The sequence below is a fragment of the Phycodurus eques genome, chromosome 5 (genome assembly GCF_024500275.1).
Source record: "Phycodurus eques isolate BA_2022a chromosome 5, UOR_Pequ_1.1, whole genome shotgun sequence".
Taxonomy (NCBI): domain Eukaryota; kingdom Metazoa; phylum Chordata; class Actinopteri; order Syngnathiformes; family Syngnathidae; genus Phycodurus; species Phycodurus eques.
The window spans coordinates 11,364,176-11,381,034 of record NC_084529.1 but is presented as its reverse complement, the minus strand read 5'-3'; the positions used below and the strand labels follow the sequence as shown (position 1 = coordinate 11,381,034).

General features: G+C 42.3%; 1 protein-coding gene across 1 annotated transcript in view; it reads left to right on the top strand.

Moving 5' to 3' along the window:
- Positions 1 to 15,021, top strand: part of edc4 (enhancer of mRNA decapping 4) — an 80,663-nt gene extending 65,642 nt beyond the window's left edge. The window contains 3 exon segments of the mRNA XM_061677481.1: positions 1,984 to 2,203; positions 6,356 to 6,519; positions 13,145 to 15,021. Coding sequence (XP_061533465.1) covers positions 1,984 to 2,203; positions 6,356 to 6,519; positions 13,145 to 13,328 — 568 coding nt within the window. The 3' untranslated portion in view covers positions 13,329 to 15,021.
- The last annotated feature ends 1,838 nt before the right edge of the window (positions 15,022 to 16,859 follow it).

Below are 16,859 nucleotides of genomic sequence, written 5' to 3'. Positions count from 1 at the left end.
CTGACATTGTACCTTGAAGTTGACCAATAAGATTGCGTCTTACAACATATCGCCTCCCCTGCTCGCTGTTGTCAACATTTATTCGCACGCTTAAACCAATGTTTACAGAAACTTTATAGAGCATGAATAGGCAGAGCACAGGCATGTTTACGTACAAAAGTTAGTGCTAGCAGTAGCGAGCCACATAAAGTTATGTTGCCTGCTTGCTAACATTATTAAAAAGTACATGAACATTATCATCCTTTTCGAAGCACCCAGGGACGACACCACACACTGCTTTCCCTCTTTTTTGTTCTTTTTTTTAACACAAAACATTGCTGCAATCATTGTTGTTGCCACCATGGTAACATTTATATCTCGGAACATCGTTGACACGTTTTCATTCTCACATTTCCATGGTCTCACCTCCTCTAACAGTGCTTTATTTGACAAGATGCAGCCGTTTTTTTGTTCATAACGTGACGTAGTGCCATCGTGAGAGACAAAATTTATCTTGGTCTGATCCAGGACATTGTTCCTTAAAAAAAAAAGGAAAAAAGTAAGTAGTAAAAAAAAGCAAAAAAGTATCCTCTCCTCTAAGTAACTAATCCTTATGGATTAGTTACTTAGAGGAGGATTAGTTACTTAGAGGATTGGTGGACGCGGAGCTGATTGGTTTGTGTGACTTGTCTACGATTAGCATGCCACTTCTGATTGGTGAGCTTGGTGGGATACTATAGGTGGCACACAAATACTGCGTCAGTCGGGAGTGCTACTGCTGGAAAGAAAAAAAATAGAAACGCAACTTTGGCTATCACGACAGTGTTGTATGAAATCACGATTTCGATCTGAAAATGATAAATTGTTCAGCCCTAGTCATGAGTCCCTCTGGTGCATTCACAGCCAGTTGAAAATCATAAAACTCAACTTTAACAACCAGGTTGCTACAATTATGAAGAATAAACAACTGTAAATTCACTTTACCTTGACTTCTTGGCTTGCAGCTTCTTCTCTTGACAAAAAGTGGTCGCCTTCTCACAAATGATGGTCTCGGAAATGCTAGTCACCCGCGAGCTGTTTTTTTATTCATCCAAACGAGCAACAGCTTTTTAACTTGGTCAAGAGGTTTCTCTGTCTTTTTGCTGATACCTCACGCCCTTGGCCATGTCAGCAGCAACAAAAACATCCTTTTTCCACAATAATGACAATTGTGGACTTGTTTCTTCCATACTGTATTTACGAGCAAGCTTTGCAGTGGGTGCAACGTTGATATATCCTCACAAATAAGTCTTTTTAGTTCTGAGTGAGTCCCTCCCCGCTTGGCACACTTGTCCGTTGCTTTTCTTGGACCCGTATTGAGCTAGCAAAATGTGAAAATAAAGGCGAAAAACACAGAAAAGGCACACACATTGACACACTCAGCAAAGTAGCGACCGACCTGCAACGCTGGAGCGGCACAAAAGGCCCTGCACTGTCCGGCACAAAAGGGATGAGAACAACGTCCTCCCACTGCGATAGGGTTCGACCATAGGGCAATATTTTTGTTTTGTCTATGTCTCGTAAATGCAATACTTCAAACATTGAGGTGTTCGTTAATAGGGGTACCACTGTATAAACCTTGTGTTGAATGAACAACATGTATTTGTCCATGCAAACATAGTTATGCTGATGACATTATTTACCCAATTTCTGTGATATACATTTCCATCACGGTCATATCATACACAAAATGGATAACTCAGCCACCTATTAATTACATTGTGCATTGTTTTTTGTGATAGTATTTTTATAGGAGACTTTTGATGTCTGTCTTGTTTTTGTTCCCCTCTTTTAATGATTTCTGGCCAGTAATTAAACAAAAATCACGATGGCAAGGGAATTTAAACTCATTTTATAGTATTAGTTTTCCAAGCAAACAAAATCTACTGTTGTCCATTTAGTACAATAAAGTTTATACATGCTGTGATATGGATCCCACCCATCAACTGTTCTTTTCTCGTTCAGTTTGCAGGAGTCAATTCTAAGTCATGTACAGCGCATTGTCAAAGGCGAGGTTAGCCTGGCAATGAAGGAGCAGCAGGCAGTGGTGACCTCAAGCATTATGCAGGCAATGAGATCTGCAGCAGGTACCCCCGTCCCTACAGCACATCTCGACTACCAGACTCAGCAAGCAAACATCCTGCAGCTCCTTCAGCAGGGACAGCTCAACCAAGCTTTCCAGCAGGTAATATACAACATATAAACATTGACAGTCCCACCAACAAAATGAAAAAATTGTGCCTTTGTTAACGCCTACGCACAAGGACTCAGTTTTTATTGTCCACCGTAAGCTATTTATCAATTTCTATGTATTTCTAAGTGAACTCATAGAACAATTCAAAGCGCATCATTTTTGCAATGCTAGAACAACACTGCAACATTGGACCCAAGCATTAAGAGAGTAAAATGTTTGTGCCTGCCTATTGACAGTCTCCCATGCACCACACAACAGAGACACTTAAGGTAAAGTTAATTACATTCGCTAAGGAACTCGCTTGACGGCAGAATGGGTCATTTAATACGTCAGCGCCTTGCTCTGAGTTGTTGTGTCTGGGTCTCCCAACATAACAGACACATGGAAAGTTAATAGTTTATTAACCCTAGCGGCACACGTTATTCAGCAAGTAGCTGACGACAGACACTGAGCACATAGGAATGAATGTATTTGATCAACAGGTAAAGGGCTGTCTCCCCCTCCTTCAACGGACATGCCCACACAGTCCTGCAGCTTGAAAGCGAACCATATTTTTCATTATTTCAGAGCCTTATGTATACAGTGGATCCTCCACAAAACAGACCCCGATATAGTGGATATCGGATAAAACAGACCGTTGGGACTGAACAGTGTGTCCAAATTTTTTTCCCATTTTTGACTTAAAATGCCATTGACAAAGTCTGTTCGTTCCAGAATTGGTTGCTGTTGTTTACTGGCACTGTGGCGCAATGCAGGCATAGAATGTGACTGACGTACAGTGGTGTGAAAAAGTTTTTGCCCCCTTCCTGATTTTTTTATTTTGTATTTTTTTTTGCATGTTTGTCACATTTAAATGTTTCCCATCATCAAACTAATTTAACTATTAGAAACAGAACTAAACACAAAATAGGAGTTTTAAAATGATTTTTTATTATTAAGGGAGAAAATAATTACATATCTGTTGTTGACCAATACTGGCCACTCATGTGCCTGAGTAGCATGTGCAACATTTGCACAATCGACATTGTCCCAGATTTTCGCACTACTCGTCACTTTAAACTGCATCAATTTCTTGAAGTCTCTGCAAACTTTGCACAATGGTCATTGCACCGGACTATTGTTCTATTAGTCATTTCAAACTTCTGTAATTGTTAGAGGACTCTGCATCTTTTTGGACAGTTGTCAGAATCAGAATCATCTTTATTCACCAGGTATGTCAAAAACCCACGAGGGATTTGTCTCCGGTAGTTGTAGCCGCTCTTGTACGACAACAGACAGTCAATTGACAGAGAATACTTTTGAGACGTAAATGCATAAAAAACACAGTCACTGAGGTACAATTATTATACTTTTTTTTCTTTTTTGATGATTTGGTTTAAAGTGATGAGTAGTGCGATAATCTGGGACAATGTCAATATTGGTCAACAACAGATATGCCAACAGTGCAGCGTGGGGAGACTACTACAATGAGTGCACGAGTAATGTATAATTGGCAAAGTGTCCTTTTGAAATATGCAGTAGGTGTTCAATTCGTTGGATAGTCTTTTGTTTTCAGCTTCAGGGGTTGGTCACTTGCATTTGTAATGCATGCCAGACTGATTTAGTCCCGTTAGCGTTAAACTGTTTTTCTAAATTTACTGCATACTTTCTCTTTGCAATGTTAATTTATTTCGTCAGCTTGGTTTCTAGCGCGATTATACAGGGCCATATCCCCACTTCGATATGTGTCCTCTTTAACCTGGTGAAGTTTCTTAAGTTTGGCAGTGAACCACGGCTTGTTGTTATTGAATGTGCGAAATTACATAGAAACTGATATAGGATGTGACAGTGTCTGTATATTCATCCAGGCTGCCAGCTGAATTTTGTTTTCAAGGAAAAAAAAATATATATATATATATTGTACCGGCATTACCACATAACTGGTAACCTTTTATTGCTCAGTGACTGTGTTTTTTGTCTTTGTCTCAAAAGTATTCTCTGTCAATTGACTGTTTGTCGTCGTACTAGAGTGGCTCCAGCAACCAGAGACAAGTTTTTGACACACTTGGCAGATAAAGATGATTCTGATTCTGAAAAAATCCCCCCTTACATTGCCCTGTGTGGAAAAAAACAACAACCTCTAAATGGCTGAAAAAAAACCAAAATAAAGACTTGGGAGTGGCCTTGTCAAAGTCCTGATGTGAATTCTATTTAGATCCTGTGGCATGACCTTATAAAGGCGGTTTATCCTCGAGAACCCTCCAGTGTGGCTGAATTATAACAATTCTGCAAAGATGAGTGGGTCAAAATCCGCTCTAAGATACTCATTGCAAGTTGTCGCAAACGATTGTTGCTGTCAAGCATTTTTAGGTTTAGAGGGCTATCACCTTTTCACACAGTGCCATCCATGTTGGTTTGGATTGTTTTCCTCCCTTAATAATAAAACCATTTAAAACTGCATTTTGTGTTTACTTGTTGTCTTTGACTAATATTTAAATTTGTTTGATGGTGGGAAAACATTTAAATGTGACAAACGTAAAAAAATAAGAAATCAGGAAGGGGACAAACACTTCTTCACACCACTGTTTTTCCGGGTCACAGATATACAATATGACTAGATCCAAATCCAAAAGACGTGCCCATGGGGCGGCCTTGTAATGATGGTTATATCTATTATGCATAGAGAGCGAGCAGCATGGCTAACTCTGAGCAGTACAAAGCACAAGTCTTTGGAGTCTGGAACATGCTATTTTTGGTACAGTAACAGTTTTTTTGTCAAGCCTTTGGCAATGGATTTGGAACTAGGAAGCACACTAATTCCTCGAAAGCTCATGAAAGCGACTCGCCTATGATGAGTACTGTATGTCAACAATGTCAACATTACCAAGCACACCGGCGTGTTAAGTTTGGATAGAATGTTAAAATTTCAAACATTTTCAAACTTTTTTAGGTTTACTTGCAATCACTGTATTGGGCGTTTTCGGCCACACAAAAAACCCTACAAAACAATTTTGTACTTTACATGGGTGCACATGGCCTAAAAAAAAAGTGCTTCAACGTAACGGACCAATCGGCTGTATCCAACCATGGCCACTATTGGTCCGTTCTATTAAGGTTCCACTGTACATACTTGGTGATTTTTATTTTTCAATTCATTCAAATTTGGCAGGCTTTTTCAAAACACTCTCCTCTGTGGTTTGTCAAATTTGCAAGACTTTTTTTGTGGCCCTTTGTAAGGTCTTTAACCTATAGTAATGAGTACGGCAGTTCCTTTGAGTGTACTGAATCATTAGAATCAGTTCTTTAAAAAGAGAAGGAAGCCCCGACACCAAGCAGTCATCCAGCCTGGGGGAGGCCCGGCCTCAGGAGCATCGCCATGCAACTGAGAACCCACCTTTCCCCCTGATACTATGACTGCCAGGTCCCCAACTGGCAGTCATTGGCCCTACCCCGTGTATCAGTGCATTAAAATCTGGAGAGGTCAGTGAGCCGAGGGGGGCAGGGCTGCCAGGCACTGCTGCCTAACAGCCAAATCCCCCCCATCCACGACCCACCGCCCCCCAGAGATGGGTTTATGTGGTGCATTAAAACGTGGGATGTGTGTGTGATGCATTTAAAATCCAGGGGGGCAGGCAGGGCGGAGAGGCAGGGCACACAGACCGGGAAACAGCACAGACGTGCTGAAACAGAAGAAAATACGCCTTCTAGACCCTCTCAAGATTCTGTGGCATGACATCAAGTGGGCGATTCAGACCAGACATTCCAAGTACATTGCTGAATATACTGAAAGTTCTGCAAAGACGAATGGTCCAAATTTCCTCCTGGCTGTTGAGCAGGAAGAATGCCAACTACAGGAAACTACAGGTTATTACAGCAACTACAGGTTATTGCTGCCCATGCTTTTCCACCCTCTACTGTGATGTTTACTTGTTCAATGAAAATATGAAAACGTAATTGTGCGGTTTAAGTTAACTGTTTGTCTATTGGGGCTTACATGATCAGATTACATTCTATGACCAATTTATGCAGAAATCTGTAATTCCTATGGGTCATACTTTATTTTTGCAATCATTATGTTGCTTGGACAGGACTGGCAATGAGTGCATCAAAGATTCATGAATTTGTTTTCAGCTGAATAATATAATGTTCTTACTCCCTGTCCAGGCTCTCTCAGCTACAGATCTGAACTTGGTCTTGTATGTGTGTGAGACCATTGACTCCCAGCAGGTGTTTGGACAACAACCCTGCCCTCTCAGCCAGCCTGTGCTCCTGTCACTCATACAACAACTGTCATCCAACCTCAATACTCGCTCTGAGCTCAAAATCAGGTAGGGCACAGACACAGTCGCCATTCTATACCAATAGTCATTCAAAAATCACATGGCTTTTCTTGCGAAAGAGTACATTTGAATTTCATTCAATTCAAAGAGTAAAAAGCAAAAATACAAATGGCATGCATCCCAAATGAACAGGACGGAATAGAATACTGTCGGTTCGGGACGATTGGGAAGAACGTTTTTGACAATAAGCCCTTTGTCACGGGACGATTGGGAAGAACGTTTTTGACAATAAGCGCTTTGTCACCATAGCATCATCTGCTGGATTTTAAAATGAAACACTGCTCCATTCACACCTATTTGGAATTGCCAGTCCTCTTGCAACAGGTCTACTCTTGTCTCAATTTACTTTCACAGAATCCTATCATGTTAATTTGGCCAATGAGTCTGTTTACCCGGGGTGTGAGATTTTTACTTTTAGGGATGTGTCAGTTTTAAAATGTATTTTAATTGTTCTTAATTTATGAAATGTTGAATAAATTTACCTTTGTAATATTTAAATAAGATGTTAATATAGGAATAAGAACACAAAAGCATCCAAATAGTACACATCTTAGAATGGGTTGGGGACAATGGCACAAAGTGGTACAACAGAATTTCAAAGTACCTGAACATCTATGGCCCTAACTGTGGTGTTACTGCTGAACCTTACGGGTTTTGTTCCTTCGCTCCGTGCCAGTCTAAGATATGGGGATAATTGTGTGAATAACAAATATTTTGTCCTTGTAGCTTTTGATTGGATTAATGAGTTCTGCACTTGTACTATATTTTTTCTTTGTCTGTCTTATACATGTTGTCTGAACGTAGTTTTTTCTTCCTCTAGATCAGGGGTGTCAAACTCATTTTTGCTGCAGGTCACGTCGTAGTTATGGTTTACCTCTGAGGGCTGTCATGAGCTCGAACACATATACAGTAAATGTACAATTGCCTCGTTATTACATATACACAAAAAGGTGGTGGTCCCCCTTTCTTAAAAAGGGGGACCACCACCCCAGTCTGCCAATCCAGAGGCACTGTCCCCGATGTCCACGCGATGTTGCAGAGGCGTGTCAACCAGTACAGCCCTACATCCAGAGCCTTGAGGAACTCTGGGTGAATCAAATCCACTGCCAGGGCCTTGTCACCGAGGAGCTTTTTAACCACCTCGGTGACCTCAACCCCAGAGATAGGAGAGACCGCCTCAGAGAACCCAGACTCTGCTCCCTCATGGCGATGGCGTGTCTGTGGAATTGAGGATGTCTTCGAAGTATTCTCCCCACCGGCTCACAACGTCCCGAGTCAAGGTCAGCAGCGCCCCATCCCCACTATACACAGTGTTGATGGTGCACTTCTTCCCCCTCCTGAGACGCCGGATGGTGGACCAGAATTTCCTCAAAGCCGTCCGGAAGTCTTTCTCCATGGCCTCAAAGAACTCCTCCCATGCCCGAGTTTTTGCTTCAGCGACCAACAAAGCTGCATTCCGCTTGGCCAGCCAGTACCCATCAGCTGCCTCAGGAGTCCCACAGGCCAGAAAGGCCTGATAGGACTTCTTCTTCAGCTTGACGGCATCCCTCACCGTTGGTGGCCACGAACGGGTTCGGGGATTGCCACCACGACAGGCACCAACCACCTTACGGCCACAGCTCCGGTCGGCCGCCTCAGCAATGGAGGCGCGGAACATGGTCTACTCGGACTCGATGTCCCCTGCCTCCCGCGGAACATGAGCCAAAGTTCTGTCGGAGGTGGGAGTTGAAACTCCTTCTGACAGAGGATTCCACCAGACGTTCCCATCTCGTTGAATCTCAGATTCAGGAGGACCAGTGTGGTTTTTGTGCTGGCCGTGGAACAGTGGACCACCTCTACACCCTTGGCAGGGTCCTTGAGGGTGCATGGGAGTTCGCCCAACCAGTTTACATGTGTTCTGTGGACTTGGAGAAGGCGTTCGACCGTGTCCCTCGGGGGGTCCTGTGGGGGGTGCTTCGGGAGTATGGGGTACCGAACGCCCAGATACGGGCTGTTCGGTCCCTGTACGACCGGAGTCAGAGTTTGGTCCGCATATCCGGCAGTAAGTCGAACTCGTTTCCGGTGAGGGTTGGACTCCGCCAAGGCTGCCCTTTGTCACTGATTCTGTTCATAACTTTTATGGACAGAATTTCTTGGCGCAGCCAAGGCGTAGAGGGGTTCCGGTTTGGTGGCCTCAGTATTGCATCTCTGCTTTTTGCAGATGATGTGGTTCTGTTGGCTTCATCAAGCCATGACCTCCAACTCTCACTGGAGCAGTTCGCAACTGAGTGTGAAGCGGCTGGGAGGAGAATCAGCACCTCCAAATCTGAGACCATGGTCCTCAGTCGGAAAAGGGTGGTGTGCCCTCTCCGGGTCGGGGATGAGATCCTGCCCCAAGTGGATGAGTTCAAGTATCTTGGGGTCTTGTCACGAGTGAGGGAAGAATGGAACGGGAGATCGACAGGCGGATCGGTGCAGCGTCTGCAGTGATGCAGACTTTGTATCGATCCGTTGTGGTAAAGAAGGAGCTAAGCCGAAAGGGGGCATCTGTTTCGGATGCCTCCCGGACGCCTCCCTGGTGAGTTGTTCCGGGCATGTCCCACCGGGAGGAGACCCCGGGGACGACCCAGGACACATTGTTGAGACTACATCCTTCGGCTGGCCAGGGAACGCCTTGGGATCCACCCGGAAGAGATGGATGAAGTGGCTGGGGAGAGGGAAGTCTGGGCGTCCCTGCTAAAGCTACTGCCGCCGCGACCCGACCTCGGATAAGCGGTAGAAAATGGATGGATGGTAACAAAAATGTTTGCAATCAACGTTATATAAAAGGGAAGACGATTTGCAATGTTGTTATTTTAGTAAGAAACATGAAGTCAACTCACTTGATTTGCTTTCGCGGGCCCACATAAATTGATGTGGCGGGCCGAATGTGGTCCTTGAATTTGACACCTGTGATAATTGTCTCTTCAGAGAGCATCTACCTAACCATCTTTATGTCCCCTTTGACTCTGAGTATGTGCATCCTTTCCTCCCTTCTGCTGTTTTTGAAGTCAAACAATTCCCCTAGCAAAGCAATGTCTCTTTATAGCCTGGTGTAGAGATCAGACACCTCTCTGGTTTGCAGCTGGGCTATGGCCCCATAGAGGAGGAGGGTGTGGTTCATTATGAACTTTTATTAGCTCTAAGTGGAATAGCTACACATCCTGGGTCTGGGCTAGGGCTTACTAACTAACTAATCATTGCTAAAGCTCTCCTGAGAAATTTCAGTAATATTTAGTGGGAATCCCTAATTCTGCTGTTGTTTAGAAATTCCTAAAAAATACGCCTTTTGCAGACTTCCAATCAATTATATTTTGGATTAATCTAATCAATAGAATTAGCGTCACTAATATGGGGCTTTGACACAGTTGTCCTGCATGTGTAAACCTGTCTGTGGCCAGTTGGCACTACAGATCGGGAAGGGGTATACTGTTCCCATAGAGATGAATGGTCATTTAAACTGTTAAGACCGTAAAGCTGCTGGACACTAAACACCACCAGATGTCTGACTGTAACAATTAATTACAAAGAGAGATGCAGGGTGGCAGGAGCAAGAGGAGAGGGTGCAGCCGTAGATGACAAATTCATTCCACTGCATTTTTGTGTGTGAAAACACAAAATATTCATTTCCCCAAGTGAGCAGGTTGCCAGGAAAGCCTTTAAGGGCTGAGACTCAGTTACAGGGTCTATTTCTGTATTTAACACATATATAAGGCGCACCGTATTATTGGGCGCAGACATGGTAAAATGTACGCTAGCTTAAAACATATGCTCCCATGCATGCTAGAGTATGTTTTTAAAAAGGAAGTCGGAGCAAAACTGAGTTCGGTTGTACTTTATTGAAGTATTTAACAATGTACTCACGTTATTTTTTTTTAATCATTCCTCATCCACAAATCCATCAAAGTCCTCATCATCTGTATCCGAAATGAACAGCTGGGCAAGTTCTCCATCAAAAACGCCAGGTTCCCTCTCGTCATTGTCTGACTCAGTCTCGTCGTGCGGTTCCTCAGAATTGATGCCGGCTTTTACGAAGGCTCGAACAACAGTGCAAGCAGACACGTTAGCCCAAGCATCCACAATCCATTCACAAATTGTGGCATAACTCGCCTGGCGCTGCCTCCTAGATTAGTAAAGATGTGTTCGCCATCTGTCATCCATCACTCCCACGCCGCTCGCAACTTCACTTTGAACGCCCTGTTTACACCGATGTCCAGTGGTTGGAGTTCCTTCGTCAAGCCTCCCGGAATGATGGCAAGCTCCGAGTTATTGCACGCAGTCGAATGGTGACTGCAGTGACCCTTCTACCGGCTGCGCTCATTAATTCATTGCTCGAGTTGGTCTTCCAACTCGGGCCAACTCGCCTTGTTTCTGCGGAAACTCAGCTTTGTCTTCTTGACTTGGCGAAGCTCGTTTTCATGCTTCCTTCACTTGCGAACCATGGATTTGTTGATCTTGAATTCTCTCGCGGCTGTTCGATTCCCATGTTCCTCCGCGTAATTAGATTATAGAACTCGGTGCACACATAAGGCGCCCGTCCATTTTGGAGAAAATTTAAGACTTTTAAGTGCGCCTTATGGTCGTGAAAATACGGTACTTAAAAAAAAAAATAATAATAAAAATATTTTCCAACCCAATATTAAAATACATATAGGGAGATTTTTGTATCTCTCTAGATGATTGGCCCGCTTTCTCTGGGAGCAATAATGGACAAAACAAAATTTAAAAAGATAGGTTTAACTAAAAAAAAAGACTAGCATTTATTTGTACTATTGGGGAAAAAAAGGTATATACTGCAGTTAAAAATTGTAAAAAGCTCGATGTGTTTCAAACACATTTGCCCACTGAAATAAATGTTTGAAATATTATGTTAATGCTCAAACGTGACATAATTTACAGCCAGCGAGCCATACATTCGCTGGCTTTATTAAAAATAAAAAGTTACAATTTTTTTTTTTTTTTTTTTTTTAAAAAGCTCATGGTTCACTCAATTTCCAGGCAGTTTGACAATATACAATACTGGTAACAATATTCTTTTAATGTACGTAAAAACATTTAAAATAAAGTGACAAACACATATCCAAGCCCTTAACAGTTTACATTTAAATACAAAGAAAGTACACTAAGTAAATATCCACTAAACACGCACAAACACCTCAGCCCTACCTTTCATTACTATATATATATATATATATATATAAAATGCCTGCAACTCAAAAAAAGGCTCACATTCATTTGAAGTTCAGCAGCAGAGGCATATCAAGCCGAAATTTCAAGTAACACTGAACATGCAACTCTGATGCACATCCATCCATTTTCTGAGCCGCTTCTCCTCACGAGGGTCGCGGGCGGGCTGGAGCATATCCCCGCTATCATTCGGCAGGAGGCGGGGTACACCCTGAACTGTTTGCCAGCCAACCATTCGCACTCACATTCACACCTACGGGCAATTTAGAGTTGTCAATTAACCTACCACACATGTTTTTGGGATGTGGGAGGAAACCGGAGTGCCCGGAGAAAACCCACGCAGTCACGGGGAGAACATGCAAACTCCACACAGGCGGGGCCGGGGATTGAACCCCGGTCCTCAGAACTGTGAGGCAGATGCTCTAACCAGTCATCTACCGTGCCGCTCTGATACACATTTCAAGTAAAAAAAAAAAGTGTTTACCTGAGTTCGAGTAGTCTTGGCAGGTGCATTGACACATTCTTTTATGATCAAAATGTCTGTAAATGCTCGTTGTTGCTCCAAAATCCATGCTATCTGGAAGGAACATTCACTTGCTATTCAGAGTTCTCCCCACCAGGTTTCTATTGGATATGTTTGGTTGAATTTAGGATACGTCTTTCATTTGGAGGAGCTGATTAATGTTAATAAAGCCACGGTCTTGCAACATCTGAGACACAACAGTTTTGAGCTAGCTTCTGGAAGAATAGAAAAGTACTGGCACATTCATTTTTACAAACTGTCTTTTCTCACGTTAACCTTCCTTTTGAACAGGCAATGCAGCATCTTGAGTCTTCAAATCTCTTCCAGTAAACAAACTATTTGATTGGCTCATTATGGTCAAGTGATCACACTGTAATACTGAATATAGAATGTCTGTTACTGCGGCCTATGTGAGAAAAAACGGCTATGTGACAATACCTGCCATTTAAAGATACCCGCTTTATAGGAATTAAGGTCTATTTAAACAAACAAACAAAAAAACACTGGAACAAGTGGGCTGTTTAACCACCCAGTCATTTAGCCTGCATCGTCGCTAACCATAGGTTTTAAAAGTAACAAACTCATTTTGAAAATGTCAGTAGAAGAAAGTACAGATATTTTTGTTAAAAAAAGTAAGGCATAAAAGTAAAAAGTTGCCAGAAAAATAAATACTCAACTAGACAGCTAAAAAATGGGCAGTAACAAAGGACTTGTACTTCGTTACTTGACACCTCTGGTGACTGAAGGTGTTAAAGACAACCAATGAAATTACTGTGTGGATTTTTGCCTTTAAGCGAAGAGCTGTCTGTAAAGATGATGTAAATGTTTTGTGCAAGAATCAGTGACTTGTTCTGATCCAAGTCTTTCTCTGGGTCCCATGTGCAGCTACTTGGAGGACGCATTGATGAATCTGGACCACAGTGATCCTCGAACGAGAGATCACATGGCCTCCGTGCTGACCCAAGTCAGACCGAAGCTCTTTGCCTTCATGCAGCAGGACCCCCACAGCCCTCTTACCAAGAGAGCACGACGCCTCATGATGATGCTACAAGGGCTCGTCAACCACTAGTTTATTTCAAATCTCATTCCGAACTATTAGGGTTTTCGTAGAAATTCAGATGTTGAGTCAGTTTTCGTGCATCTCCATGAATGTAGAGGAGAACATGATTATTTGTAATATTCAAGGACAACTTCAGCCCACTATCTTTTTATTTTCTTGGTGAGAAGACAAGTTGATAGTGTTACTCCTGCGCCTGGGAAATGGATGCTGCTAACCTGGTGTTAGTGGCTGGGGCTAAGGTGAATAATAGGCTTTTAGTTTAAGAAGGTTGCTAATTGCTATTTTCCTCCTAGTCTTTCTACTCAGTCGTCAAAGCCATGTGTCGAACGTAGGAACACAAACTATATTTCTTTCCATCCAGTGCAATTAAATTGGCTTACATAAAAGAATGTTGTGAACGTCCACATTCTAAGATGATGTTTGAGTTTTCCAGGCCTTCTCCCAAGTTGCCATTGAAGATGGGAATGAGTTTTGCCACTCCCTCATGCAAGTGTGCGTAAGAATACTCATCTCAGTGGCTGATGACTTCAAACCAGTTCTTTTCTGTTCCGTGTTCCTCAAGCCAGTCTTTGGAAAAGTTCAAAGTGTTGTCATCCTTTGTATTTTTTTTTTCTTTTTTTAATGACAAAGCTCATGTCAAACAAATATATGTAATGTCCAAAGCCAAAGGGACTTGGAGTTTTTGCCCAGAACAGGATCAATCGAGCCACTTTGCTTCCTGGAATGTTTTAGGTAAATCTTCTTTTGGAAGGTATAATAATGAAAACCATATAGTACCTGATCATAACTGGCCTTTCCCCTAAAACCGTTTCACTAAGTCAACTTGCAGGATGCAACAAAAATAAATATACATTCAAACAGTAACAAGCATACAGAATGCTTTAACAAAAAAAAAAAAAATGCCATGTAATAATCTGACGTGTAGTTTAATGCTGCTTGCCGTCCAGAGAATTTTCAGTTGTTTTCTCACCCGTTTTTCCATTTTTAATATAGACATTTAGTCTTTGTTCAGCCATGTATACTTGTTTAAAATTATGAAACCAGTGAAAAAGTATTACAAATTGATTTGACACTTGTTAAGTATTACAAATTGATTTGACACTTGTTACTGACATCAGAATATTTGTTTTTGAAAACTGGATGTGCAGTTACTTCTCATGGGCTTTAGGAGGCAGCACCTGATTGAAGTGCATTCCCTATTGCTGCCCATTGATTTGCTTTAGGCCCTAGAAGCTTTGTTTGCACTTGTGCAGCTTATTTACAACACCAGTTTGCTGGGTGGTCACTGTTTTGCGGACAGTAAATGTCTTATTTTGACATTTTTGTTTAGAATTTAAGTTGGATTTGTCTAGCAAGTGCCTTACTGTATTTTATCTTGTTTTACATGGACGTTTAATCCTGTTAGGCCTTTCAGGAAGCTCTAATAATGAAGCATTACCCCCTGAAGTCTTGTCTGTATTGACATTTACAAGCATTTTGTGGTCAGACTCAAGCAGCACATCAGAGTCAAGCCTTTACATTAAGCTGTTCAACCTCAGTTACACATCTCAAGCGAATATAGTTTTGACTTCTGCTTCGTCCTGAGTGGGAACACAACTGAAGATTGTGTGTTGTACTCTTTCAACTGTTCGGTTTGCTGTTTGAATCTTTTACTGTTTGTTCTACTGTAAACATTTGGCATAAAAAAGATCTGTTGAATTGATATATTGTGGCGTGTTAAGCTGGTTCCGCTCTTGAAAGGGTTGGCAGCCTCTCAAGTCGAGAATACTAAGTGGAGCATTTCACACAAACAAATGTCAAAACTCCACAAAGTATTTTAATATAGCAGGCTTACTTTGTGTGTGTGAGTGTGTAATATATATGTTATATATTTACACATACAGTGCTGTGAAAAAGTATTGGCTCGTTTCTCAATTTCTTATTTTTGCATAGTTTCCCCCACTGTAATGTTTAAGAGCTACCAAATGTAAATATCACAACTATAACGCAAGTGAACTTAAAATGCTGTTTTTAAACGATTTCATTTATTAGGGAAAAAAACTTGTCAAAGTGTGAAAACGTAATGGCCCCCTAAACCTAATAACTGGTTGGGTCATCGTCAGCAGCAACAACTGAAGTCAGACGTTTTCTATAACTGGCAATGGCTCTTTCACGTCTCTGTGGAGATATTTTGGCTCACTCTTCCTTGCAGAATTGTTGGAATTCAGCAAAAATTGAGGGTTTTCGAGCACGAACGGCCATTTTAAGGTTATGCCACTGCATTTCAATTGGATTCAAGTCTGGACTTTTTTTTTTTTTTTTTTTTTTTTTAAGCCAATCAGAAGTTGCCTTTCTGATGTGTTTTGGCTTGTTATTCTGCTTCAGAACCCAAGTGTGCTTTAGCTTGAGGTCACAAACTGATGGGTGAACATTCTCCTTCAGGATTTTCTGTTCAAGAGCAGAATTCATGGTTCCATCAGTCACAGCAAGTTGCCCAAGTCCTGAAGGAGCAAGCAGCCAAGACCATCACACTACCACCACCATGTTTGACTGTTGGTATGATGTTCTTTTTCTCAAATGTTGTGCTACATTTATGCCAGATGTAATGAGACACACACCTTCCAAAACGCCAGGGGTGGCTTTGCGCCTCTGTGCGGCTAGTTGTGTGGCGCTTCAGTGGGGCTGGTGAACCACCCTGGGTCCCTCGATGTGGGTGGTGTCCGTCCACCGGGCCGCTCTCGAGTGGGCACCTGGGCCCGACCCTGCCTCTCGGGTGGGTGGTGTGGGGCCCTCAGCCATTGCAGTGCAGGTGCGGGAAGTACAGGTCACTTCTGAAGGTTATTGTGCATGTGAGGCGGTGTCAATTCACTTGCATGTGTCCGCAGATACCACTGGGACTTAATCGCTTGGTGTGGGGCCACTCACTCATTCATATAAATAACTCATAACTATGCAAACTTCCTGGGTATTCCCTCACTTGCACTGTTTCTTTAGCTGTTTCGAATTGACATAGCCACTCCCACCACACTTAAGCTGTACATCTGGGTCCACTTCCTGTCATGCTTGCTTTCCCTCCAGTCCTTGTCCAGTCCTGTCCAATATTGTCCTATCCTTTTCATTGGTGTAGCACCACTGCCCCATACAACACTCAAATCTGTCTCATTGTAGTAGGCATATGATTCACTTTCCTCATCTTTGTTACAGCTAATGTCCTGTTTTGTTGTCTTCTCTTCCTATATTATTAAGTTATCTTTTCTCTGTCTCCCTATTGTTTGTTCCCCTTTAAAACTGTTCTGCCTGACTTAATTTTCAATTAAAATCCGTCATAATACAAAGAACCACAGTGGCAGCTTAAAAACACCACTGTTGCACAGTAAAACCTTTCCGGCATAAAAGGGATACAGATCCTCCTTTCTGCTTGATCTAACAGCCGAACAGGACCCAAAAAAAAGTATTTAAAGTGAAATCTCAAACTACTACCACCTCTTGAATTATTAGCTGCACTGAAATGCGAGACTGGTTCGAGAATCGGATCGCTTCTTCCCCCACTGTCGGATAAAT